Below are 27,747 nucleotides of genomic sequence, written 5' to 3' on the forward strand. Positions count from 1 at the left end.
CGCCCTGTAGACGTCAGCCTGGGAAACACCAGGACAGACACAGGTCACGCGTCTCCTGACCCACAGAGTTGCAGCTGTTCACGGCTGCATGTGGTGCCGCCGAGCTCCACTAGAGGGAGGCTTTGCTTCTTGTTTTTTAACACTAGTACATAGGGAACAGTTTGACATGCTGGTAACATTGGATGTTGGGCTGTATTTTCCATATTTGTTTGCTGTAATACAGTCCAATGTGAGCTCACAGCAGTGAATCCAGGCAAAGGTTGAATAAGGTGGTTGTGCATTTCATATGTTTCGTGGCTGTGGAGGCAGCATAGTTCCCTCCGGCCACCGGCAGTGGGGATAGACAGTAAACTGAGAGAAATACAAGCAGAAGCTCGGCCGTCACCGTGAGAAAGCGAAGTGTGGCCTTTTCCTGTCGTCGTCAGCAGGTGTGTAATGTGGATTGATGCAGCACAGTCGCTGTACAGACGAGCTGCTGCTCCTTCACTGCCAGAGAAGACTGAGTGGAATCGATTCCCTGCTGCTGTGGCTCATTCGCTTCGATTTTTCCTCCGAGGTCTAGGCGGTCTCCAGTTTTATTTTGAGCAGCGCTGAGGGAGGCTGATGTTTCACATGTCCTTCAAACGCCACTCGCCCTAATGGAGTAGAACATCTGAGGACATCTAGAACGTCTGTTTCAGGCAGCAGATCTGAAGAGTTTAATTTTATGACCATAAGGCTTTGTTTTGGATCTGGTTTCACGATGGTAAAATACCTGGATTCATTTAGCTCAGAGGGCAGCAAGTCTCTTATCGATCATGTCTGTCATGTCTATTGATCATGCCTCTATCTGACACTGCAGACCTCTGTAAACCAAAAATAAACAGGTGACTCAGCAGCTGGGAACAAGCTGGACTGTCAGAAATGCAACAGGGCGCTGTGTTCATTCCCTGCAAACCAGCTGCAAACATCAATGATCAGAAACTGGTTTTAGATTGGAGCTAATGATAGAAGAACATATTGCTTCATGGTCGTGTGCTGTATTTTTAGGCACTTTAGATGTTTTAGAAACTATCACACCATCAGGTGTCAAACTGATCCCAGGTTCACTGTGCAGGACATAAAGAACCTACTAGAGTCCATGAAGAACTATTTCAGGGGCAAGAAGAACCAGGAGTCCTGCAGCAGATGGTCTGACCCCCACAGATCCCTGATCTGGGCAGTGTGGAGTCAGTCTGGGATCACATGAAGAGACACTGGGACAGTCTGGATCTACAGAAGAGCAGCAGCTTCTCCAAGGTTCTGCAAAGTAGCAGGAGAAATTGTGTGAGAACTGCTGCTGGTTTAAAAGGGCAGAGCTGCAGATACTGATTAGATTTAGGTTTGGTTCCTTACATTTGCTATGAAGTTAATCCATAAATGAAAACACCATTCATGTAATGTGGTTGGTAGTTTTTCCTTTTTTAATTGAAGAACCTTTTGAGTTCTCGATCCCTTCCTTTCCAAGATCAGCCCTGTGTCCCTGTGGCCGGCAGCTGTTTAGACGTCCATCATTAAAATCCTGTGTTCCTGTTCTGCAGCTCCTCCATAACTGCAGCCCCACTGCTCTTCATGGGCCCAGAGATACAGGACTGTGGGCAGGCTGTTCAGAGCACATCTCAAAGTTTGTATTCAGCGGAGTTTAGGTCATTAAATCAATAGTTTCATGCAGAACCACCCAGACTACCTCATTACTGTCTCTCAGTTGTTGTCCACAATAAAAAATCCCCTCTTGCACTTTAAGGACTTGTTTTGGTCTCTGCATCCAGCGGGTTCAACTCGATGCAGGTTTTTAATCAGTTCGTTGCCTCCTTCAGAGCGGGTGATATCGACTTGGAGAGGATTATTTACTGGTTGGGAAATAGAGACACTAAATGCTGGGAACTATCTTGCTTATCATCTCAGGACTCTCATTCAGGCAGACTGATAAGACCCGCTGCCCCCTGCCTCAAATCACGGCCCTTATCTGCTTCATCACAGCAGCAGCTCCGTGTCTGTAGGCTCAGCTCGTTTTCCTCTGAAGGGAACGAGGCGTTCGTGAAGGTCTCAGCTGTCAGCAGCTCACAGGCCTGACTGCCTGTGTGAAATTAATGCCCTCTAGGTCTAGACAGCTTTAATCTCAGTGAGTCTTTTACCTGGTCAAATAAAGGACATGAGTCTTCATCGTAGAATGACCATGAAGCTGTGCAGAAATGAGATGCAGCGCAGTAAATAGGGATTGGTAAATAAATGTACACAAAAACAAACGCACACTGCACAGTTTAATCTGGGGATCACAGTGAAATCTACATCAAAATGCCTAAACCCAGACTTCAGCTGTTTAATTGCTTTATTCTTCCAGGACCAGGCATCAGGAAGCTGCTGCAGTTTAGTCTTTCTGTGATTAGCTCCTTCACTTCGCTCCTTTCTGCTCCTTCAGTCTGTGTCCAGGCTGCATGTCCTCAACTCTCCCACTCATTAACTGTAAATCACCAGTCACCTGCTGCTGCTCTCATGATGCTGTGTCATCTGTTGTTAACCGAGCTTGACCTCTGTGATCGATGAGGTCACTGATCAATGTGATTGATTGTTAGGCAGGGCATCTGCAGGGAGGAAATACTGTGTATTTAGAGCTGCGACTATTATTTAATAATTTTTTATAGTTTTCTATAATTGATTCATGTTTTTGAGTCTTTTTGTGTCTTTTGTTATAAAAGAATGTCAAAATTCACTTGTTCCACCTTCTCTGCTGCTTTTCATTGTCTCCTGTGAGAGTAAACCGGGTTTCTGGGTTTTGGACTGAGGCTCAATAAGAAACTGGTCCTGTGAAAACGGTGCCGTGGTCTGTTTCACCATTTTTTCAAGTGTGCAGAGTAAAAACCAACCTGTTCAAAGCACAGAGAGCACAAAAGCCGGTCTGTGGTGTGATGGTGTACGGGACTGAACATGATGTTGCAGGTCTCCCCACAGAGATGCTTCAGACTGGTTGTTGTTTCCTGCATGCAGGGACAAAAAACACTGACTTGTTTTCATTGTCTTTGTTTCCCAGATGACTTGGCCAGTAAAGCCAACATCATCATCGACCCTGCAGAGATCCAGGCCGCGTCTATGGACGACCTGGACGAGGACGAGGAGAGTGGAGCTGCACAGGTTTGTGTGCACAATGTTTGTGATTCATATCAGAAAGAAACAAACCGGAAAAACTGTCAATGTTGTCAAAAATACAGTTTAGTTCAGTGAAAAGCTTCAAGCGTCTCCGTCAGCAACACGACCATGTAGATTTGGACGACATCTGACGTTGGTTTGTGATGTGATCACCAGAGGCCTTTTGGTGCTGCAGCGATGGGCGGAGCTCTGGCGAGGCCCAGCTGGTTGAGTTCTCCCACTTTGGGTCGCGCCAACCGGTTTCTGAGCACGGCCGCCGTCAGTCTCATGACCTCCCGACGCCCCCTCACTCAGCCCGAGAAGGTGAAGGTCCGCACCCTTGCCGTGGAGCAGAGGACGGAGGACGACAGTGAGTGATTCATGCCGCTGCACTCAGCTGGCAGAGCGTCTGTAACTGTAAGGTCTTATTGTCTGTTTCTCCTCTGTCCCACCTGAAGTTGAGGGGAGCCACGGGAGCGACGGCCTGCTGCTGGGCCGACCGCTGGAGGAGCCCGATCAGCCGGTCGCAGACAAGTCCCTGCTGGAGATACTCGATGGCATCGTGATGATGTACAACCTGAGTGTTCATCAGCAGCTGGGAAAGGTCAGTATGTGTCTGCACCAGAGTGGCTGCTTGTTTTATGCTGCGTCTGTTCAAAGGGCTCAGCAGAAAAGCCAGTTCATAGACTCAGAGAGCAGCGTCCTGTTTGTGAGGAGGACAAGGATTTTCTTCACCTTACAGGTCACTGGTTAAACCCCAGATCAGCCTCTTCCCTGGATGAGACCAGAAACATCCACAGCTGAGTCTGTGTCTGCACGAACAGGAACCGGCTGACTGTTTTCCTCAGGTTCCGTTGGTCCACCTGCACCACCGTCTTTGCCATCAGACGGAAACTTAGACTGAGAAATAGACTGAGTGTATAGGCTGCACCTTTCAAACACGTCATTAGTTACATACGAAACAACAACAAACGTTTGTTAGTGTTTTTGTTCACAGATAATGTCACCAGTGACGTCAGGCTTTAATAAAACACTCAGGTCTGTTACACAAACCACAGCAGCATCGTCAGCAGTGATCTGGTCTTCACCTTCAGCCTTAAACCAGAAAGACCTTGATTCTAAAGTGCAGCAAAGCAAAGTGTAGCGATGCAGGCCGTCAGTGAAGTAAAAAGCATAAACTGAATAAACAGAGGGCAGTAAGAAGCTGCAAGGAGCAGGTTCCAGTCTCCTGATGAAGCTGCTTCCTTTGTCCTCACAGATGGTGGTGGTTGCAGACGACGTCCATGAATACGCCGTGGCCCTGAAGGACACGGAGGAGAAGATCGCTCGATGCCCCGCCAGAGTGAGCTTATTCACGTTTTCCATTTGTTTGTTAGGATTTCATTTCTTCACACAGCAAATAACACGGGTTTAACCCCGGACCAGACCCGAAATAACAGCTGCTCCTGCCCTGGTACAGGTGGAGATTTGGTTTCACCTCAGCTGTTGTTTTTTGGCAGAATAAAGACAAAATGAGGCCTGTGGTAGAAGCTTTGGTTTGGAAACCACTTCAGAGACACGTGTCTGAAGCAGTTCTGTGTCAGGTTGTTCCTAATGGCACTAACAATGAGCTTTGTGCTTTGGTGTTATTATGCTATGTTTGCGGCCCAGCACTCTATAACTGTTTATTCTTCACAGACAAGAGCAGAGCCAGACAATAAAATGAAATAATAGATTTTATACATAAATTTTGTGAGAAACCAAGTTTATATTTCAGTTCCAATATTTGCAGCGCTGCAGTTTGCTGAGGATTGTGGGAAGGCTGGAGATAATTGGCCGGTTCCAGTCGACTCACCTGTCAGCCTGTCTAGTTCAGCTCAGTGGAGGAGTTTGTAGAAGGCACAGCAGCAAACAGATCTGAAGGTGTGGGATAAACAAAGCAGGAGGCTTCATTCTGGCGAGCTGAAGTTTGACGCAGAGTTTTAGGAAGTTCAGGTTAATTGGGTCAAACCAGAACGTGTGTCTGCTTTACTGGCACAGGGCACATGTAGCGTTTGCTGAGTCTGTTCATTGAGCATGTCGGGTCTGTGTAGATTCTCAGTCGTCCAGGGGAGGTGTGGGGTTTAATCCTCTCAGCCGTGTTTATGTTCCTGTACTTGTGTGTGTGAGCCGCACTCATTGTGCTGTCCTCACACTCCAGTACCATCCTGACCCAGTGGGCTCAGATTACTGATGACTCACTGTGCTTTGTGCCCAGCAGAGGCCAGACATCCTGGAGGAGCTGCAGAAAAGCCAGAAGGTTTTTGCAGAGAAGCTGAACCACCTGAGCAGGAGACTGGCCTGGATCAACGCCACCATCTACTCCAAGGTGCTGAGCTCCCACAGTGTCGGTGTTTGACCCGTGTTCATTCTGCTCATCTGTGTCTTATCACCATGTCCGTTTGTGTCTGCAGGAGAAGATGTTGGACGTTTACTGGCTGCTGTGTGTTTGCATTCGGACCATCGAACACGCCGACAACACCGGCTCCTTGTTCGCCTTCGCTCCGGAGTTCTACCTCAACGTGGCCATGAATGCATACAGCGCCCTGAAGAACTACTTCAGCCCGGTGAACAGCATGGAGGAGCTGCCAGGTGAAACCCGGTTACCGCTCATTTCACTGAAAGCCTCATGTGTGGACACAACAAAACCTTAAGTCGTGTGTTTGCAGACCTGGGAACTGTAGTTGAAATACGAGTCAAAATAATGTCGATGGGAGTGACTCAGTCTTCATCCAGTTGGGTGGGAGGGAGATTTAACATGAAGTTGGTTGTGGAAAAACACACATCCTGCTGTTTCAGCTGTTCACTGCCAACCTGTGTCGTGATCGTTTTCTTCACTCCTCAGGCTACGAAGAAACCCTGACTCAACTGGCTGCGATCCTTGCAAAGCACTTTGCAGATCCACGTATCGTTGGAACAGGTGATGCTTCATTTACTTTCGGGGTTTATGGGTGAATGTAGGTCACCGATGGCTCAGAGTTTCGCATCCTGCATGTCGATTGGTTGGTCCGGCTTCCCCTTCCCGTTGTTCTTTGAGCGCCTCCTAACCAGATCAGTATAAGATGCAACTGTCTCAGAAGGACAGACGCATATGTATGTACACACACATCCTGCAGTCCCACCTATGTCCCACATTCTCCAAGCGTCGGCCCTGGTTCTCCTGTTTGTGTCTGGCCTCTCTGGGAGAGACTTTCCAGGTCTGTCACAAATCATGTCACCGCAATTAGATTTAATCAGCTGACATGAAAATGAGCTGCTGCCTGTCTGATTTCCCTGCTGTGTGTCCTGTAGCGCCCCCTGTGGTCTGAGCGATGTGTGCACCTGTCTGAAAAACTTTTCTGCTGCTGAGCTTTAAGGTGCTTCAGCAGTGTGAGGAAATGCCTAAACATGCTGATGTGGAGGTCGGTGTCGAGGGAGACGTGAAAACCTTTTTTCAGTCTCCTCACGAAGCTAAAATAGGTTTTAGCTTCTTCGGGTTCACACCTGGTCCAGTGTGATAGAGCTGCTGACAGAAAAATAAGGCCGAGGCCACAGAGGGAGACAAGGTGCTGCCCAGCAGGAATAAATCAGCGGCTGCAGTTCCTGACATGAATTTTCATCCCATTCCCTTAAATTGAAATTGTTTATACGTGGAAACAGCTAAAAACTTGTGACATGAGGCCAAACAGTGTTTTCTGTGCTGCACCAGTGAATGAGGATGAACAGTGTGTCATGTCTGTCCTCTCTGAATGATCTTCTTTCACACCAGCCTCCTTCGTACTTTTTGTCATGGTGTTTGATTTCTGCTCTTGCTTTTAAAGAATATTTATTTCTGACGTTCCCGTGCAAATCACACTGGTCTCCCTACAAATAAAGTGTGTTGTTGTTGTTTATGTTTTGGCTTGTTGCTGTTGTCCGTGCTGCATGTGAAGCTTTGAGTTCTCACCTGGCAGGTAAACAGGTGGATGTGAGGATCTGACAAACTTCTCTCCTCCTCTCAGACATTAAGGATTCTCTGATGCAGGCCCTGGCCAGCTACGTCTGTTACCCACAATCCCTCAGGGCAGTGGAGAGGATCCCAGAGGAACAGTGAGTGTTTGTCTTCTTGCTTCCTTCGTCAGGCAGGCGACCACAGGGGGAGCCCACCTTCCTTAAGGTGGTCAGTGTCTTCGCTGAGCTCATTACACTTCAGCTCTGACGTGTCATTAACTTCATATGTCGCCTCGTTTCCTCCACTTCTCTTACCCTCAGCTCCAACATCACATGCCTGTGTCCATCCGACAGCTGGTTAATAGGGAAGGCTGATCTCACGTCACGCCAGCAAACCTCATTATTTTACCCGTGTCTCACTAAACGCACGCCAACTACACGACTTCATAGATTTTGACTTTTAGTCCTTTTCCCAGCTGATAATTTCAGATGAGTAGGACTTTAAGATTCAGTCCGACTACATGTGCAGACATACAGAGGAATCAAAATGCAAGTAACTGAGTATTGAGTGTTTGTTGTGACCTGTACTTGTGTTGTGTGATCTGTTTTAGACGTGTGGCCATGATGAGGAATCTGTTGGCTCCGTATGAGCAGAGACCTTGGGCTCAGACCAACTGGATACTGGTCCGACTGTGGAGGGTGAGCGAGCACACGCGTCTTTTTACCCTGACCTGAACCATAACACCAGGTGTGAACCTGCTGACAGCCCTTTGTAGGAGGGAAGTTGTCACAGTGCAGGGCGTCCTCACTCCACAGGTCAAAGTGTTCACATTTAGCATCGGTGCTGTTAGCATGTTAGCATGCTAATGTTAGCATGTTAGCTCCAGTGTTGCAGATAAATATTCATGTAGATTCCTCATGAGCAGCTGTTGCCTGCAGCCGCCATGTTGGTACAGGGAAGTGTCCTGATGCATGTGTGATGACAGGATGTCTGACCACAGCTAAAGTCATCAAAACTCTGAGCTGATTTCCAGCTGTTTGCTTTGGTACAGATGTGTTTATGATGCTGATATCTTCAGTATGTTTAAGGTGAACTTCTCTTACTAATTGGTCAAAAAAGAAAAATATATTTATAGTAAACACTATTCAAAAGGTTTTTTTCTCTACCTTTTAGTGAAACAGTAAATAATTTAGAATAGTAAATCAAGCACCATTTATGTGAAATATTATTAGTTAGTTATTTCCCTCTGTAAAACAAACAAAAGCGACTGTTTTCTGCTGTTTGGACTGAAGCCTGCAGTATTATGGCTGGATGTGTATAACTGACTGCAGACTGTCAGTCCCTGTCAGATAGAGATCGTTTCACAGTGGTGACCCAGTGGGTCAGTACAGCACCGGTGCAGCAAGGAAGAGTCAGGTTTACCCAGACGGGGAAAAAAAGGTCCAGCGTGTGGGTGCTGTGTGGGCGCAGTGTGGGCTTGTTAGCACCACGTTAGCACATGTCACAGAGTCTCTGAGGATCTACAGTGGATGGAACATGGAAGGAAGTGACAGGCACATGTGGAGACATGATAACCATTTCTTTCCTCAGACCATCTGATCTCAGCTGATGATCTGAACGTGTAAAATGTCCTGATGACTCCAGTCACAAACGTAAAATCAAACAAAGTCGACCTGTGTTGTAAAACTTCAGGCTCGGACCGTTTGGCCGTGTCACCTGGACCAGATGTCTGAGCTCTGCCTTGCTGTTTTTCAGGGTTGTGGATTTGGCTACAGATATACTCGCCTGCCTCACCTCCTGAAAACCAAACCTGAGGACGCCAACCTGCCCAGTCTGCAGAGTAGGTGCTCTCTCACCGTGTTTTCCTCTCACACACTGTGTTTTGGCTGCAGTCTGTTTTCTATCATCGTGCCTGTGGGCAGCAGGAGGCTGAACTGTCTGTCGGTGTGAATGTGAATGACTGTGAGCGAAGGGCTGGAAGGCTCAGCTGTGTCTACTCGCTTGTGCACTTTGTGTTCCAGCTGCTCCACAGCCAAAGAAGAACGAAGCTGAAATGAATCAGTGATCTGCTCTTCCCTGCTGTGCTTCCTCTCTTTCATACTTTCTCATGCTGTGTGTGTGTTGCTCATGTTTGTATTTCTCTGCATCCTCTGCCACTAATTTTAGCCCAGAAAAATCCTTCTTGTGTGTATGTGAGTGCCCTGGTTCACGTCTGTGTTTTTCATGAATTTCCATAAATAAATTGAGGCCATGACTGCCTGTCTACAGCAGGTTTATTTTTACCACACCACTGTGATTTATGGCTTTAATCATGCGTCTGTGTGTGTCAGTTAAATGACATTTGTTGTCAAGAAGTGAAATTGTTCTGGGTGTTTTTGCAGCATTTTATTTTAGGAAACAGAACAGAGGTAGTATCTTGAGTCAGACCCTGTTGTTTTCTCATAAGATCCCAGATCCCATCCAGAGACTGACAGCACCAATGAATGTGTGAGTCCAGAACCTGGTTCAGCTTATGGATCTGTGCTGTAGACCTCCATTGTTGTCCACAAACTATTAGAAACCCAGCAGGGAGCCACACCGCTGACCTGGCTCACATGGTTCTTCCTCACCAACAATGGGAGGCCCGTCTGTTTCCAAAAACCAGCTCCAGACTCTGAGAACAGCCGTCACTGTTTACAGGCTCTGGTTCCACTGCTCCACCAGCACCAGTTCCTCACAGTTTACGTCTTTGTGCTAAGCTAAGCTAAAGCTGAGCCATCTGCCTGTAGACACAGGGAATATGCTAATCTGCTCATTTAGCTGTGTCAAACTAAGCATGTCGGACTCTTCCTGTAATAATATCATTTTCTTTAAGCCTGTTTTTCCGTGTCATTGTCCTTTTCGTCCTAAAGCTTCTTAATTCTGTTCTCTCCTTTGTTCTGCATGATAATTGACTTTCATCTGTGTGCCTTCTCATTTGCATGCCTTTCAGGAGATCTGTCCATTGCTAGTTTCCAAAGTAAGTTATTTTCCATCCCCTTTTTTTTGGGCTGTCAACTTGGTCATTGCCGTTACAACACACAGTTCCATTACCAGCAGACACTGTGCCTGTTTGCTTTGTGATGATTATTTCATTTATGCATGAGTCTATCACTTATTCTTCTGATAATCGATGAATCTATAGAACAGTCCCCATCATCTGAGGTGACGAGCAACAGTCCACAAGTTGAAGCTGTTCTGTTTACACGGAGGCAGAAAATCAGGCACGTTGGACGAGCTGCTGTAATGTAGTTGGATGGTTGATATAAGTGATGGCTCGGTCACTAGCACAGTCACAGATAAAAGTTCTGATCAATTAGCGGTTAGAGGTTTGTTACCAAGCTGTTTCCGACCTGGAAACAGGACAATAGACATTAAACTGTGCAGCAGATGGAGCTTCTCCTCCTCAGGGAAGCAGAGACAGATGACAGGGACAGAGATTACTGGACTTAATGAACACTTCTCCCCACAGTGTTCCCATCACGTCTCCCAGAGGTGGAAGGAGCTCTGGAGAGCTTTCCCTCATCTTTTCCATCCACTTGAGTTCATCCTCCTCCTCCTCCTCTGTGACCTTCCTCCTCCATCTCCCTGCCTCCTCCTGCTAATCCCTCTCTTCTCTTTTCTCCTACTTTCCTTTTGTCTTTTCACCTGTACTTTCTGCTCTAGTCTCAAATTTGAAGAATATTTTAAAGCCTGACTTGGCTGATTCCCACCTCTGCAGTAAATGTGCTCTGCACCTGCTCCTGTAGATGCCTCCTCTGTGTCTGGAGGCTGCTGTGCTTCACCAGTTGCGAAGCAGATCTTCAGCAGGTCATGCTGCTTCATTCTCTCCTCCATGTCCTCCTGCTTTTGTTGACCCGTTTCTTCATCTGATTGGTTCAGAGCCGTGTCCCTCGCTGCTGCTGCAGAGACACATGGCAGAGCTGCTGAGTATGGACAAGGACATGGCCGCCTCTTTCCTCAACAGCGTCCTGAACCAGCTCAACTGGGCTTTCTCCGAGTTCATCGGCATGATCCAGGAGGTGAGATCTCTCAGCTGCCGGCATGTGTACGTCCACACGGTTCCGCCTGACACGTTCGGGTTCACTCAAATTTAAATAAAGTCTTGTGGGTGTGAGAAACGCTCCAATGAGAAGCAGGAGTTTGTAAATATAGACCCACTGGTTTAAATGTTTAAATGCAGCTTCCTGGCCACCTGACTCCTTCAGTCACAGAATAAGGAGGCTTCATCCTGTAGGGCAGGGGTCTCCAACCCTGGTCCGTGAGAGCTACAGTCCTGCAGGTTTTCGAACTATCCCTGTCCTACCCACTGCTGATTACCTGGATCAGGTGTGCTCAGCCAATCAGAAACTGCGAAGGCAGGCACAGCTGGAAAAGAAGCAGGACAGTGGACCTCGAGGACCGGAGTTGGAGACCCCAGCTCTAGGGAGTCACGCCCGTCCAACACATTTCACTCTGAACCTCAGAGGCTAGAACAAGCAGCCAAACATGTTTTTATCGGGAGATAAAATACATCACAATGTGTCAGTCTGTCTCACTGCTCGTTTAACGGGGTGGTTTAACGGCTTCTCTTTGTTTCGTCAGATCCAGCAGGCTGCAGAGCGTCCAGAGAGAAACTTTGTGGACACGCGTCAGCTGAAGGTAACCGCTCAAACTGTTATTCTTTAGTCCTGAAGACGTCACCAAATTAAACGACACATTAGCTTTTTAAACAGCATGTTCGTTGCTGTGTGTGGACTCACCTGCTTTGTGTAGACTCCGCCTCTCTGCTGGTTTCTGATGTGAAACCTTGTTCCAGGTGTGTGCGACCTGCTTCGACCTGTCCGTCAGCCTGCTGCGGGTGCTGGAGATGACGGTCACTCTGGTACCTGAGATCTTTCTGGACTGGTCACGTCCCTCAGCGGAGCTGCTCCTCAGACGACTAGCTCAGGTAATGCACACCTGTCTGGGTCATCCAGTGTGTTTCTGCTACAGCCTGTTGTTCAGAATGAACATTTTCAGCTGCACTGAAACAGAAACGGTTTTCCTTCCCTCGGTTTCTCGTTTCTCATAAAGAGATCCCTTCCTGTGCCTGAGGCCAGAGTCCACAGGTCTGGTTCTGTGCAGAATGTACACGTGACAATGAGGTTTCACAAGTGGACCAGACAGATGGTTTAGCTCTTAGTGTGACTCCACAACACAGAACCAAACAGTCTTTTATCAGTGGGAACTAATGGAAACGTGATTTTGATGATGATTCTTGTTTCTGTGAAGATGTTGAAAGTTTAACCTGCTCACGTCTCTGCCTGTGCAGCTGCTGAACCAGGTGTTGAACAGAGTGACTGCGGAGAAGAACCTGTTTGATCGTGTGGTCAATCTGAGACTGCCAGGTACACACACACACACACACACACACACACACACACACATACACCCTTTCCTAGCCCTGAACCCAACCTAAACCACTTCTAGCCTGCACCTGGTTCTGTCTTGAACCCTTTAACCAGGTGGTTTCCCTCAAACAAACCTCTGACTGTGTGGGGTCGTGTCCTCACACTGATGTTATGGAAGTAAAATGTCACACGTACACACACATTTGAAGCCCAACACCCATCGTTTCTTTAAGTACGTTGACTCAGACACGTTTGAATGAAACTGAGGCTGAATAGAGTTTTCACAGTTTAATTTGTTTGTTTGCAGTTTTTTAAATTTAATTTTTATCTATAAATTTATTCTGTGTTTGCCTGAAGGCAGACTCCACATTCTTCTTGTGTCTCCTGTTTATCTGGTGTGATAAGGGGAATACAACCCGCTGCACTCTGACTCATGACTCTGCAAGTTATTTTGAATTCATTTATTTTTCTCTATGTAGTTAATTCATGAGCGTTACAGCTGTGAGGGAGGCAGCACAGGAGAGTTTTTATCTTTGCAGTAATGACACTTTGCAGGACATGAGAGAAACTTTGGATCAGTACATGAGACGTCTGGTATAAAAGCAAAAACACCTGCACCTGTCCCTCCGGAGCAAACCAATAGTCAGTCTGAGTCAATAAACAGAAGAGTTAAATGAAAAAACATGAAATGTGCAGATTCCTAGTTGTCCATTTGATCCACTGCCCTGAGTCTCAGCTCTTCAGGGTCTTAGTAGGTTTGCTGCAGTAGGACTCTGTCCTCACTGGCAGTCATAGGATCATGTGATGGGTTTGCTCGTGTCTCTGTTATTAGGATAAAACTTGACGTCACAGTGTTTGTCCAAGTCCAAGTGTCAGAAATTTCTGATGCAGAGAGGAAGGGCAGCACTTGGACAGCTTCGGTCTCTAGACGGTTTCAGTCTGGTGCTAATGGTTCTGATCCCAGGGTCCATAGATATGTGCTGAGCCGGTGAACTCCAGGCTATTCCCTCCAGCCCTTCAGGTCCATCACGGCACACGTCAACATATGTGAAGAATGAAGTTCCCAAAGAGAAACATTCACATTTTCTTCTGATTACTGTCAACTTATATTTATTCCTGGAAAACTGTCTCAGAACTGACTGTGAAGTTGTTGGGAAAGTACAGGCCTGTCACAAGTTGTTTCCAGATTTATCTTGTGTTTGCTACACACGTTTCTACAGTTTAATCAGTGGATCTGTTGAGTTAAAATGGTCCTGCCCTTTCCCTCACATCTCCAGTAGCGGTGAATCTGAGTTCATCTGGATGATCAATAAATGATGAGGAAGGTGTAGCACAGACAGTGGAGCAGCACGGACTCAAACCACGTCATGTTTCAGCTGACTGGCCCAGTGCTGAGGGGGAACATTTTAACAGGTGGTTCAGAGGCGGAAGTGAAGCTTCCAGCCTCTGGTCAATGGGGGATGTTGTCGTGTCTCATGTTGTTGTGTCTGTTTCTTACTTGCACTGTTACTTTTGCACCTCCCTGTGAGAACAACAAGAAACCTGTTTGTGTTTGTGCTGCAGGTCTGGAGAGTGTCGACCACTACCCGATCCTGGTGGCTGTTACAGGGATCCTGGTTCGAATCCTGGTGGATGGAGACAGACAGGGGTAAGCTTCTGCTTCTGTGTTTGAGCTGCAGCTTCTCTTTCCAAAACCTCTTCGTTCTCTTACCGTGGACTTTGCTGTTGATCAGTCGTTGTGCGTTTTTGTTGCTTTGCCCAGAATTTCTCTGGGAGTGTTTGATTCCTGATTTAATAATCTCTGCTTCCTCTGCTGGTGTCTGAAATGTGTGTAGTGTTACCAGTGAAACCATTGCTCTCCATGAGTCTACACTCAGTTTTAGTTTTTGAGTTGAATTCAGATCCTTCACTGTGGCTCCACACTGTCCTCAGCTGCTTCTTGTTTGAGATGGGTCCAGAACCTGGGCCACCTGATCTGACTAGACAGTTTAGAAAGACACACACCTGTGCATGTATAAGGTCATGCAGTTCACACTGCAGGTCAGGACAGAAACCAGCACATGAAGTCCAGGAACTCTCTTTAAACCAAACAGCACAGTTACACTGAGCACACTGGGCTGCTGGACTGTCAGATGTCTTCTGCCCCGGGTCCTCTCCCCATGCTCGTGGTCTCTGTGGACCACCTATACATGAGGAACAGACCTTCTTTTCAGTGCTGCAAACTTCTGGAAGCAGAGTCAATGCAGAATCATAAAACCAGAATCATGATTCTGGTGTGAATTATTGCTGTTTTTCCTCACAGTGATTTTCCGTGTCTGCTCAGTCCCCTGCACCTCTGGAGATCTCTTCTGTTCTTTCCATCAGTTTCCTCCTCCAGCATTTGCCTGACACCAGATCAGTGGATGAAGCCTGTGTAGGAGCAGGTGTATGCAGGGCTGCATCATTCCTGTGAAGAAGTGTGAGGATTCAGGGGTCGCTATGTGAAACGGAGAAACAAGGACATTTCCCGTCCTGTAAATCATCTGTGACTGTGGTGCAGCCAGAGCTGTGACGGAGCTTTAAATAGCCTGTTCCTCCAGTGATGAATCCAAACTCATTATGTCTCAACAACTCGCAGCAAATTACGCTGACGGTCTGCAGACAGTTGGTGGAGAGACGTGAGCTGTGGTAAATTGTGTTTGGTCTACGCAGGCGGAGGGGGCGGGGACAACGCTTCAGTCAGGATTTATTTGGACCATTTCAGGAAAGCAAAAAACCGAGGCCCTGCTGGTTCTTTACGGTGCTGTGCTGAACCAAGTTGTAGGTGTGGAAGAGCTAAAACTGACATGCTCACATATACGGAATCTTCTCACTTACATTCACACACTGACGCACAGCTCCACACACACACACACACACACACACACACACACACACACACACAGTGAGAATGCAGTGGGGCATATCACAGGGTGTTGATGTGCTGCAGTGTGGAGGAAATTCAATTAGCAGACGGTAAAAGCTGCGACTGGTGCCAGAGAAAACCTCCGACTGGCAGGAAACACTGGCTGACAGGAGCTGTGAACACTGACGTTCGCTGCTGCCTTTCAGCTGAAACCTGGTTGTCACTGAACTGTACCGTGCTCTGTCAGCTCAGCTGCTTAATTTGCAGCACTGCTCTCCTCAACTGCAGCTGGTGTCTGTACTCAGCCAGAGATCAGCCTTAACACTGGACTTTCCAACAGAGTGAGCCTTCTTCTCTCTATAGGATCTGATCTCATCACTTTCAGGAGTCACATTCTCCAGTGAAACTTTCATCCACATCAGATCAATAATTTGAAGAAGGGTCATAGTTTTGGATCAGGACCTTTAGTGTTTGGATCAAACAGCTTATGAGAATCTTGAGTGTGTGGACCAGCTGACCTGTAGGTGAATTCTTGTTCTGGGTCGGGCTGGGACAGGTGAGGGGTAAAGGTGTAGATAAAGGGCCGACCCGCAGCTGTGCCCTCTGCTGCCCACGTCATAGTTTGCTCATTTCCGTATCTTGAGGATGATGTGTTGTCCGTTACTGGGATTGAGCAGGTTTCTGGTCTGTTCTCAGTGTTTATTGTCCGATGCATCTGTTTACACTCCGGGTCTGTTTGTGTTTATTAACTGAATGTGTGATGATGTGTTCAATTATTTACCGAGTTTGATTCAGCACTCATACTGAAAATGAGTTTTCCTGTGATTACTCTGCTTTCACTTTCTTTTTGTCCCCCCCCCCCTTGTTTTCTCTTCGCCTGATAGTTGATGTGATTTACGTATTTTTCTGTTGTCACACTCAACCACGAAATTTGATGTTGGCTCGTAAATACTGAGAAGAGCGATGGTCACTGAGCTGCAGATAAAATCAGTCATTTAGAATAACGATGTTGTCGGACAGAACACGCATTATAATCTGGGTTAATGACACTGACAAAAGGTTCTGATGGCACACGGCCCGTACCAGAGTACTGTGGTTGGACAGGATCAGACAGAAGACAGAGAGTGGTGGTTTGTCCTGACAGCATGTTCTGATGTGACTACTGGGATAAAAGTAGTCACGTCGTGTGTTTCTTCTCTGCTGTGACTCATCGTCACGTCTGTTAATATGCCGGTGTCGTTCCTCGGCCACTGCAACAGGAAACTGATTGATTGTCTCTCAGTTTTCCTCGCTGGTTAATATGTGTAGCACAGCACTTTATAATTCTCCCCCTTATCTGTTAAAAGAGCTGTTGTGGTCTGGATTATCCAGGATGTCAGAGTAATGAATGTGGCTAAAGGTAAACAGTCAGCAGTGTCCCACATTCATTTGGCTGCTCTCTTCTGTCCCTGATGACGATGAGCTGAATGAGCAGTTGAAATACATACAATAATAACAGTAATACACAATATACACTAACATGGAGAATAAATAAACCTGTTAGGAGGCAGATACTCAGAGACATAAACCCATGGGCCCCTGCAGCCACTCAGAGTCTGAGTCAGACGGTAACTCAGGCTGCAAGTTCAACCCAGGTAGACTGTCATAGGTGATGTAGCTTGAAAACACAAATAACCACAGAACATGGCTGCCACCCCACAGACGTTTGGACTGGACTGATGTTTGTTGCCAGACAGTTTCAGGGTGAAGATGAAGAACAAACTTTGTCTGGACAGCCTGAACCACAAAGAGCTGCTGTGGTTAAGAGAAACAGAACATCCATGTTTGGAGGCAGGTTGTCTGCTGCTCTTTGTAACTACCATAGTTTTTGTAAAGTGCCTTGAGATGATTTGTATTGTGATTTGGTGCTATACAAATAAAATTGAATTGAATTGAATTGAATACCTGCTGTCTGTGTGGAGGAGCTGAGGTGGCTCGCGGGTCCTGCACCCAGCAGCAGTGTACTGATGCGATCGCACAGGTCTGCATGTGTTTTTGTGTAGGTCACTTCTTCAAATGGATTTTGCAGTGAGGGAACCAGGGCGTTTGAGCCATGAAACCGTCGCTGAGTGAAAATGACTTGAATGTTGTGGCCGTGGCAGGAACCAGAGCAGAGAGGAGCGAACTGAGGCAGAGCGACCGTGTTAGTTTACTCACAAATGTTCAGCTGAAGTCCACATGTTCTGGCCGACTGATGAGCCACTGAAGCAGCTGTGGTCGACTTTTCTGCTGTCACAGGATCTGCTGCTTCACTTCACCTCATCAGCCCCTAAATATGATGGTTTAGGACTAAAGAGTTCGCTGTGTCTCATTCACTTTTACTTACAAAACTCCCTCATCTTTGAATTCAGTGTTTGTGAGCAGCATCAGGGCCCAGAGTCATTTTCAATATGAAGCTACAGCGAATGCTGGCTTAGCTTAAAGACTGGAAACAGCTAGCACGGCTCTGCGCTCAGGTTACAGCTCATGTTAGATCTTCGTGTGTCACCTGCATCTGTTTGCTCTTTGCAGGGCTTTGTGTCTTGGACTGTGTCTGATGGGGACTTTGTGTAGTCTGTGCTGTTTGGCTGATCAGGAAATAGCTGGTGCCAGGTGAGCAGTTTCTGCTGGTTTAGTCTTTATGCTAAGCGAACAGCTCATGACTTTTGACTCGGAGAAAAACAAGACGAGGATTTCACTGAATGTTGAAACTCAGGAGTCTTTTCTCTGAAGGCAGACGAGAGTTTGGGAACATGGCCGTCTAGTCAAAGTTAACTTTACTGAACAGTTACTTGGCAAAGAACAGTCCACATTTACATATGAGAAAAACACGTCGTGGGCTGTCAGTCACCGACTGGCACAGAGGGACCGGGGCACTTCCAGCTGGACCAGCACAGTCGGGCTGGCACATGACATGAAGGCTTAGTGGTTTGCACCGATCGGCCTGTTCTAAGAGCGAAGCCTCCGACATAAACGAAATGTCAGGACGTGCAGAGTAGACGCGTGTTCAGCTCTAACTACAGACTGAGTCCCAGCATGTGTACAGAGTCTCTCTCAGGCTTTCTGAAACTAAAGACAGAAGAATACAAAGGTAAAGCTCGTGGACACGGTCAGTTCATGTCTGTGAAGATGGCTAGAAGCTGAGCTGTGGCACCTGGACTTCTTGTTGAGTTGTCAGGACTCTTTGCCATAGAGTGAGGAACATCCACAGGCCAAGAGCAAGGAGGACTGGACTCAACAACAAGAAATCCAGCTGCCATGACTCAGCTGAGACTAGATTATCGCTTTGTCATTAGTTAAATCTGTACAAAAGCTGAAGCGGAGACAGCGCGGTTTCTGTGTTTCCAGGCAACCGCCAGAGAAAGCAGGAAGTTCCTGGTTCCAGCATCAACTATTATTTTCATCAGCTACAACCACAGAGTCATTGTTTAATTGATTTACTCTGCCCGAAGATAAAGAAACGCAGCAAAACGTTCATGTGTTGTGCTGAGCATTTCTGAGAAAGCTTAGTTTTTCCAACACATGGAGCTTAGATCAAAATAAAGACGCCCTAGATCCACTGAGAATTTCTCGATAGTCTTTCTCTTGGAATAATGACTCTGTTAATTTTAGATCCTGAAGCTTTTAATTTTCAAAAGAAGCTCAGATTGGTTTGTTTTCCATCTTTCCTGCAGCATATAATCAATCAGCTGTAGGTTTCTTTCGTGGATCGTGCGCCTCAGAGAGAAAATCCTAAGTGTCTGCCTCGGCCTGTAGGAGCCTGTGCAGCGCTGCAGTGGAGGACACTAATGCTTTTATTCATTCCAGCAATCGTGTTACTGGTCACACAGAGTCCATTAATGGGCACAGAGGCTTCCTGTGGTATCCCATCACCCATCACTGCTCTGCTGTGCATCATCCATCTCACAGCATTTTTTAACGTTTCAACCAGCCCGAGCTTCTGCAGGGAAAGTCACGACTGTTCTCACTGCACCGCCAGAAAGTCGGATTTCCTGGAGTGAAAACCCACATTTGCAAACTGCCACTGAAATCACAAACAGTGTTTAACTTTGGTTTGTCCTCAATCAGGAACATTACAGCTGCAGTTTCAAGCCCAGTCCCCAACCAGAATGAGTCCACTCTATAAGGCTCTTTGAGAGATGAGACAAAGGTCCCCAGGTGGGACCTGTGGCTCAACATGTTATCTGTAAATGTGTATCATTAGCCCTGCAGGGGGACAGGTCTGTAAATACAGTGACTGTTGTTCCTGACCACTGGTCCCCCAAGACAAACGCCTCCTTACTTTGGATTTTTAGCAGCTGACAGGATTTCACTAATTGACAATCTAGTCCTTTAACTATCAAACACACCTTCTGCGAACCCCCCAGGTATATACTTTGGTATAGGTCTGATTTTAACAGCTTTAGTAGGTTCATAAGTGCAAACTAGAACATTTGAATACTCAGTAATGATGCAGTCGTCTGGAAGTGTGCTCCACTTTCAGCTAAGTGCTATTAAGCAGATCTTTAAGTGATTGACGTGAGGATCTCTCTGCCTCTCAGACTGCATTCAGCTCACAGAGATCATCGAGAACACAAGTCAGTGTAGTGCTCTCTCTGCCCAGGATCAAACTCCATCAAGGACTCTTCTTTAGCCGCTCTGCACCTGACTGCACCATTAGTGTCCACCCATAATGGGATTTATTGACCCACAGCACAGAATGCATCAGAATGGTGTTGACGGTATAGAGATCCTGCTTGGCTTTCAAATCCATGCTTTGGTTTGATCGTGCTGACTCCACAAGGAGCCGTGTCGATGCATAAGGACACAAAAAGTTTGGAGGAGTGATACTCCGAGTGTCACGCTGCAGGTTCATGCTGCTTGTTAGCACTTTCCTTTGCTCTGTCATGGTTTATGTTTATTTGAATCTGGGTGTTTTATGACTAGATAAAACCAGACCGCTGTGTCGGTGCAGGACTGTTTATCTGGACACCAGCTCTGTGGGTTGGTACGGCGCAGCCCACTTCGGACCGCACCCAGGCGGTCAAACAAGCCGCCAGCAGGGATCGTGTGTTAACCAAACGTACGGTGTGAGCTGTAACGCAGACGTGAACCTGTCACAATGGTCAGGTCAACAAATGTGATGGTGGTGAAACTGAACTGAAGAAGATGGTTTTTGTGGAAATGAGGTTTGAAAAGTGGCATTTTAAGAAGAGTGTGCAGGGGAACAAGCTCTGAGCCGCGTACATTTCAGTGGACCAGACTGCCGCACTAATTATCGAACAGTCGTCCTGTGAACGGCCTGGGGCAGCGTTCTGAACTCATTTCATGTCCACATGCATCGCACACACAGCCTGCTCTGCTAATACGGTTGGGCCACTGCTTGGTGAAGCTTTGGCATGTAATAAATCAGGCGGCGTTCGTTTTGTGGCGCTCCAGTAAATCATCAACACACCCGCCTCCCAGGTGACCTCTGCTTACCTGGCCACACTTGACCTTTGGTTCAGAAACAAACAGAAAATGTTGGTGCGATCTAAAAATAAACTCCCACCACCTTCATCTTGTTGGTGCTGCTGAAGAAACAGTGTCAGACTCTTTTCCTTTGGTTTCTCCTGAGAACCTCACAGCTTTACTCAACCAGCCATGCTGATGCTGGGTCAGGCCTCTCGTTGTTAACGGCTGCTTTACGCTGTAAAACTGAAAGTGTGTGTGGACTGTTAGTTTCCAGTGTCACTGTCATCACAAGAGGTAAATAAAAACGCATCACGCTGTAAACGTTGGCTCCTGATCGGCCCTTTGTTGAACTAGATGATGCTGTGTAAGTTCAACAGGATCAGTGAGCCTGAAATTTTGGGTTTGGGTTTATAGCTGCAGGGATGGAGGCCTGATTACTTCCCCCGACCACCCAGACTTTCCTGCAGTCCCCCCACTGGCTCACTCTCCTCGGAGTGACGCCACAGTAAACACCATGACTTATCCTCTGTCCTCACTCCTTCCTCTGCTGTTTCATGCGGTTTAATGGTATTTGGCGGGGGTGTACCAGTAGATTTCATATGTGCATCAGCGCCGTGTCTCCCCCTCCGCCCTCTGTTAACAGCCCCGTCCTCCCTGTGCACTGTAGGAAATCAATGGTGCTAATTATTGTCCATTACTTCAGGCTGAAAGACATGAGAAGCAGCTCGCAGCCATCCGAAGATTAGATTGAGACCGAGGCTAATTAGCTTAGCAGCTTTGGATCATGAGAGGCCTGGACTCTGGGGATGTTGTTTTTCCAGCACAGAAGCTGAACTGCTGTGATTTTTATTGTGTCAATGCTGATCCCTCTCAGCTGGGAGGATCGTTTTCCAGTACGTACAGTTTCCTCCGCACGTCCAGGCCAGGACGAAACGTGGCTGTGGGCAAAGTACTACTAGTTTTATTTTATGGCCTGTAACAGCAACGATGCAGGTTGATGCAGTGATTTTTATTTTTGTGAAGTATAAGGACAAAGCTCATTACTTTCTTAGTCTTAGCAGCTTATTGAGATGTTTCTGAAACCAGTGGTGGTCAAAGACTGTAAAGACAGGGCAGCTTCATTTCTACAGCACCTTTCCTACACAGACCCAGGAAAATATTCACAGTACTAAAAACAAAAGGCAGTGAAAAACCCATTAAGACAAATTAAAGGTAAAACTGTTCAAATGAAGTAAAACTCAGTACTGAGCAGTAAGATGCCCTGAGTGAAACAGCAACAGGTGCAGCAGAGAAACGATGAGCCGAGGGCTCAGGAAAGCAAGAGGCCTTTCACACCGAACCTCGTCAGGAAGCTGGTTCCGTCTGTGCAGCGGCCTTACCCGGTTTGGTTCCGACCCGGGTTTCTATGTCAGAATGAATGTGATTAGTGAAGTTACTGGTGAAAGTGGTTAAACCGGTTTAGTGTGAACTTTAATTCATTATCAGTAAACATCATTTAACAGTTTCATGGTGATTATAAAAGCGATCTGAATTTCCATTTGTCCCTAATTAGTTTAAAGTGCAGCATCATGCATCTATAATATTCATGCTTTCCACGCATTCACACACTGCGTGTCTGTGTGTCTGTGTGTCTGTGTGTCTGTGTGTCTGTGTGTCTGTGTGTCTGTGTGTCGGAGGCTCCGGGACATGAAGTGATTGGACTGTTGGACAGGTGTCGGGTTCATGTCTTTTTCTTTCTGTCTTTTCTGCAGCTGTCTGGTCGTTTGTATCCTCAATTTTCATGATGTGAAATTTTCATAAACGTGCACTAGAAAGGTGAAGAAGCGACGTGGACGAGTCCTGTCGTGGTGCAAACTGTGACCGTGCTGCTCTTCACAGGACTGTGGAGGACCTGGGTGAAAACTGGTCAGAACTCAGACTCTCATTTGTTGGCTCCCCTCACAGTCCTAACACAGACGGGTTAGGTTACCTGTCTGCAGGTGTGAGTGTGTCTCTGCAGATGGATGAATCAGCTTGATGTCAGTTTGCTGCAGATGTGTCGGTGATGACTGTCACAACTTTGTCCGGCTCTGACGTGAAATGTGAAATTATATTAAAGAGCAAATGTGAGGGATCTGTGTCGAGCCACTTTAAAAGCTGTTAACGGTCGGCTGCTGTAACCAGTGCTGGACCTGGGTTTCTGCACGTCTGGTTTCATTCCAGCTCTAACATGTTTCAGACTGACACACTGAGATTTCACACCGTGAGGCGTGTATGTCCGTACACGCGTGTTTTATGTGCAATGCTTCCCGTCTCCTCGCTGGTCTTCTGTTACCGTGGAAACGCCAGAGCAGCAAGTGGAGGCTGGGTGGAGAGCGGCAGACGCCGGCGGTCTGAGCGAAGAAGCAGTTCTGAGGAAAATAAGACGGAGAAAAGATGGAGGATGGGAGACGGGAGAGGGGTCAGAGGGCAAGAAATCAGGCGAAGGATTTACAGAGGGAGAAATTAAAGATGGAGAGAGTCGGACAGATGATGGGTGAGACGAGAGGTTAGGTGGATAAATCTGCAGGACGACATTAAAAACCAAGGAAAAGAACCGAGAGAGAGAGAGAGAGAGATATTCACAGATTAAACAGGTTCAAACTGAAGGGTAAAGATTATTGTGTGTCCAGTCCAGTGCTCCTTTATTATTCAGCTAATTCATTTTCTGTCGATCAATCATCTGACTCCTTAAACTAATTCACCTGCAGCAGCTGCAGACCACTGTGTCACTGTTTGCGTGGGGTCCTACCTATAAGGGGACGTGCTGCTGTGGATGTGTGTGATATACGTCCTCCTGGAGTCTGTGGACCCACTTGGACCACAATGAGTTTGGCAGAAAATCAGCAGGAACTTGGCTCTGCAGCCACTGCACAGATGGAGCCAGCAAACCAGCTAACATGCTAAATAAATGAAGGCTGGGGTCTTATCACATCCACCCTCATTAATTCAGCTTTAGTCTAATTCATTTATTTCTCCATCTGACATTTATTTGTTGGTGCAGGAGCTGCACACTGAACCAGGTGGATATGAAATCAGGATAATCTGAGTATAACTGATTGTGTTTATATTAAAAGGCGAAGTTGATGGACTAATTATTTTTTTCTTTCTGCTTGCAAACCACCGAAGGCCACTAACAGTTATGTCCATTAAATATTTCAGAATTACTTGATTGATGTTTGACTATTTATGTCATGCAGTAGTACAGGAAACTCCCAAACCCCAAAGATGCTCATCACACCTGAGAAGTTGGAAACAGCAAATTCGTCTCTGAGGTAGTGGCCCGCTGGGTCCCTGCTCATGCAGAGGATTTAAAGTGGGGGAGTGAGAGAGTTGCAGCGGGGTGTGGAGGGAGGAGACTTAAGGCAGGCAGGTGAGGTGACAGGGACAGGTGTTCTACAGCCCCCTGGAGGTTAGTTATTGTCTGCTGATTGGACGGCACCTTAAGGCAGATCAGCCTCTGAGGCGCCGTCTACCCCCAGAACTTCACTGAGAATCCTGCTGTTTTTAAGCTTGTGTGTGTGTGTGTGTGTGTGTGTGTGTGTGTGTGTGTGTGTGTGTGTGTGTGTGGCAGGTGTCTGTGCATCCATAGGTTCACTGCAAACAGCAGCTGATCACTGTCAGTTCTGCTGCTGCTGATGAGACACTGTGACTAAAAGACTGAATTCACTGTAACATAACAAGCTCAGTTGTGTCTCAGTTTAAATCTCTAGGATACCTGATGCAGCTCTGTTTGTTTTTGTGTTTTTTGGTGAAACAGTTTCTTGAACCTTGTATTTTTTAATATTTGCACATGTGGACAATAAGAAGCGTTTTTATGATCTGCTCTGTGCTGACGGCAGCAGCCGGCTAAATATGAACGCCATCTGTACACGTGTAAAAAAGCTCTGAGCTCGGGTCAGACCTGTTTTAGTCATAATGAAGCAGAGTGGAAAGTGCTAATAAGAAAAGCTTTGACTGTTGTCTGGAGATTTTCCTCAGAGCTGCAGTCCTTTTTCTTTTAGACGTGCACACGAGTCCTTGCAATGTTTAATAATTCGGTTCAGTATTGGCAGTGCTCATTTTATTAATGTTGGATTATTTAGGTTATTCCTCATTTTACACACAGGCTGTTATGCTCTGTCTGACAATTCACATCTTTAGAACAATAAATGATTCAGAACACTACATGGAAAGGCATTATTGTACTTTTCCTGCAGTTCTTCGTCCATGGTGAGGGACAGAGTGAGCTGGAGAGATGGGATTTCTTCCACGCTGCTTTTATTCGCCCTGTGCTGCTGAATAATTGATGTGATATGTTTTAGTAGCAGGAGCATCAGATGGGGATTCCTCTTTAATGGAGGTTTGAAGGTTCAGCCATGTGAAACAGCATATCTCTGCTGTGCTGTGTTTTCGTGGCCACTGTCACAGTTTCATTCAGTCCGAAATCTAAGCTGCATCAGACTTTTAACCAAACCAGGTGGTTCAGCAGCTGCTGCAGCTTCAACATGAAACTGGTGTTACAGTGTGAATCTCACTGCTGTCCTGTCTGTGTGAAGGCCTGAGGGTCTGTGAGCATGTTCACTCATGTCGGTCGGTGCAGGATTTCCCTCTGAGAGATCCATCAGCACCAAATTAGATCTTTGTTTCAGAGACTCACATGATGCTTTTTAAAAATCCTGGCAGTCGTCAGTGTTGGTGTGCCGCGGTTAGCTAAAGCTATTTACAGTCCCATGCATCATAGAGACGCACTCGCATTCACAGCTATGGGCAACTTAGAGTCACCAACCAACCGAACCTGCTTGGACTGCGGGAGGAGAAAACCCACACAGACACAGGGACAACATGCAGACTCCACACAGAAAGGCCCCGGGTCCACCTGGGTTCAGACCCTAATCCTGACCTGCATGTGTTTGGACTGTGGGAGGAGAAAACCCACACAGACACAGGGACAACATGCAGACTCCACACAGAAAGGCCCCGGGTCCACCTGGGTTCAGACCCTAATCCTGACCTGCATGTGTTTGGACTGTGGGAGGAGAAAACCCACACAGACACAGGGACAACATGCAGACTCCACACAGAAAGGCCCCGGGTCCACCTGGGTTCAGACCCTAATCCTGACCTGCATGAGTTTGGACTGTGGGAGGAGAAAACCCACACAGACACAGGGACAACATGCAGACTCCACACAGAAAGGCCCCGGGTCCACCTGGGTTCAGACCCTAATCCTGACCTGCATGTGTTTGGACTGTGGGAGGAGAAAACCCACACAGACACAGGGACAACATGCAGACTCCACACAGAAAGGCCCCGGGTCCACCTGGGTTCAGACCCTAATCCTGACCTGCATGTGTTTGGACTGTGGGAGGAGAAAACCCACACAGACACAGGGACAACATGCAGGCCTTTCTATGCAGTGTTCAGTATTTGGTAGGACCTCATCCTCCCTGGTGTAAAAATAATGTGGAGCAGCCCAACAGATCAACGTGACGTGCATGTGTTGGCCGATGTGACAGAATGGAGAGGTGCCACAGACGCTTGAGACGCCTCCTGAAGACCCTGACCCACTCAATTGTTCTACTTACTGCATATCAAACAAGGTTCTTAGGGTTTCCTGCTAACAAATATCAGCTGATTTTGGCAGATTTTCAAAAAGCTCTCACCCCCAGTAATTCCACTTTACAGATTGTCCTGGTGCTGGATTTCCTGATTCCATTTCCATTTCTGAGGAAACACGACCCTCATCACCTGCCGGTACTTTGCTCCACGTCTTTGCTCCACGTCTGCAGTTACTCTCCCCTGCAGGCCTTCTGGTTCTCCATGCAGAATACACTAACCCAGAGTACCTGAAGTCACATAGGTCCTGCCTGTTTAAGCGATGTGTTTCACGAGGTTTCACTTCATGTTGTTGCTAAACAGCACTAAGGCAGCACATTTCTTTTCCCCGCGGCTCAACAAAACCCTCGTCCCTGTTGTTCTTCGTCTCTTTCTGACCATGTCGTGTCCGGTGAGCAGTAGGTCCACTCGCCACACGAAAGTTTGTTTTCAGTGTCTGAGCGGACGTGGGAGTGAACTCGTCACGTCGTTGGCTCACACAGAACAATCTGTTTGTTCTGTTCAGGCATTTTTCAGGTTTCACACCGGAGTTGTCACTGTGTTACACATCCCACTCTCCTCGTGTCTGTTCAGCTGCCAACTTTTAGATTTTCATTATTTACCACACATTGAGACCCACTGTTGTTTTTTTTAGCCTGTAGATTTTAAATATTGTGTAGATTAGCAGCAGCAGAACTGACAGTGATGAGCTGCTGTTTGCAGTGAACCCATGGATGCACAGACCCCTGTCACTTATTCACTGTGGCACTGAAGGAAACTTAAAAACAGCAGGATTCTCAATGAAGTTCTGTGTTTCTTGTCTGTTTCTTGTCATTTCACTGAATTAGGAGAGACAAGGAGGAGCGTTTCTAACACAAATAGAAATCTGTACTTTTCTCCCTGCGGTAAATAATTTGCTGCTTGATAAAATGTGGAAATACCTGCAGGATACAATGTACGTGACCCACCTCTTTCCTTTTAAACCCTCAGTCTCTGTACTTTCCTTCCCCTGTGTCCCCGGGCATCGGTACTGTGTGGGCTGTTGTATTTTTGAATAATGGCCTTTTCTTCAGTGACTGAAGCACCTTATAGGATCTGCATAACAATCAGCAGCTTTCACTGCTAATTTATGGCTGCAGAGGATCTTTACTGATGTTCTCTGATATCGTGTTGATTTGAATAATAGCTGGAAGGCGGCAAGGGAAATGAACAGGAGCGCTATAGAGGGGAGATTAATGATCCATCATTTTGTGTGTGTGTGGGGGGGGGTGGTATTTGTACTCCATCTGCATACTTTGTGTATTTTTGAATGGTAGTAGGTGTGTTTCTGTTAGTTTGTGTGTATAAAGGCCGTGTGG

At 46.9% G+C, this 27,747-nt stretch overlaps 1 protein-coding gene across 5 annotated transcripts in view; it reads left to right on the plus strand.

Moving 5' to 3' along the window:
* rnf123 (ring finger protein 123) overlaps window positions 1–27,747 on the plus strand; it is a 74,866-nt gene that overhangs the window by 12,536 nt on the left and 34,583 nt on the right. For 3 of the 5 annotated variants that reach the window (XM_026306587.1, XM_026306590.1, XM_026306588.1), the window contains exons 22-36: window positions 3,047–3,147; window positions 3,319–3,511; window positions 3,600–3,745; window positions 4,400–4,483; window positions 5,378–5,488; window positions 5,574–5,751; window positions 6,005–6,079; window positions 7,140–7,227; window positions 7,680–7,767; window positions 8,825–8,909; window positions 10,970–11,109; window positions 11,672–11,728; window positions 11,886–12,017; window positions 12,381–12,456; window positions 14,023–14,107. In XM_026306587.1, coding sequence (XP_026162372.1) covers window positions 3,047–3,147; window positions 3,319–3,511; window positions 3,600–3,745; window positions 4,400–4,483; window positions 5,378–5,488; window positions 5,574–5,751; window positions 6,005–6,079; window positions 7,140–7,227; window positions 7,680–7,767; window positions 8,825–8,909; window positions 10,970–11,109; window positions 11,672–11,728; window positions 11,886–12,017; window positions 12,381–12,456; window positions 14,023–14,107 — 1,639 coding nt within the window. The remainder of the gene's footprint in view (window positions 1–3,046; window positions 3,148–3,318; window positions 3,512–3,599; window positions 3,746–4,399; window positions 4,484–5,377; window positions 5,489–5,573; window positions 5,752–6,004; window positions 6,080–7,139; window positions 7,228–7,679; window positions 7,768–8,824; window positions 8,910–10,969; window positions 11,110–11,671; window positions 11,729–11,885; window positions 12,018–12,380; window positions 12,457–14,022; window positions 14,108–27,747) is intronic. The other 2 variants (XM_026306589.1, XM_026306591.1) reach the window with 1 other exon arrangement.

This window comes from Mastacembelus armatus, chromosome 5, assembly GCF_900324485.2.
Source record: "Mastacembelus armatus chromosome 5, fMasArm1.2, whole genome shotgun sequence".
NCBI lineage: Eukaryota > Metazoa > Chordata > Actinopteri > Synbranchiformes > Mastacembelidae > Mastacembelus > Mastacembelus armatus.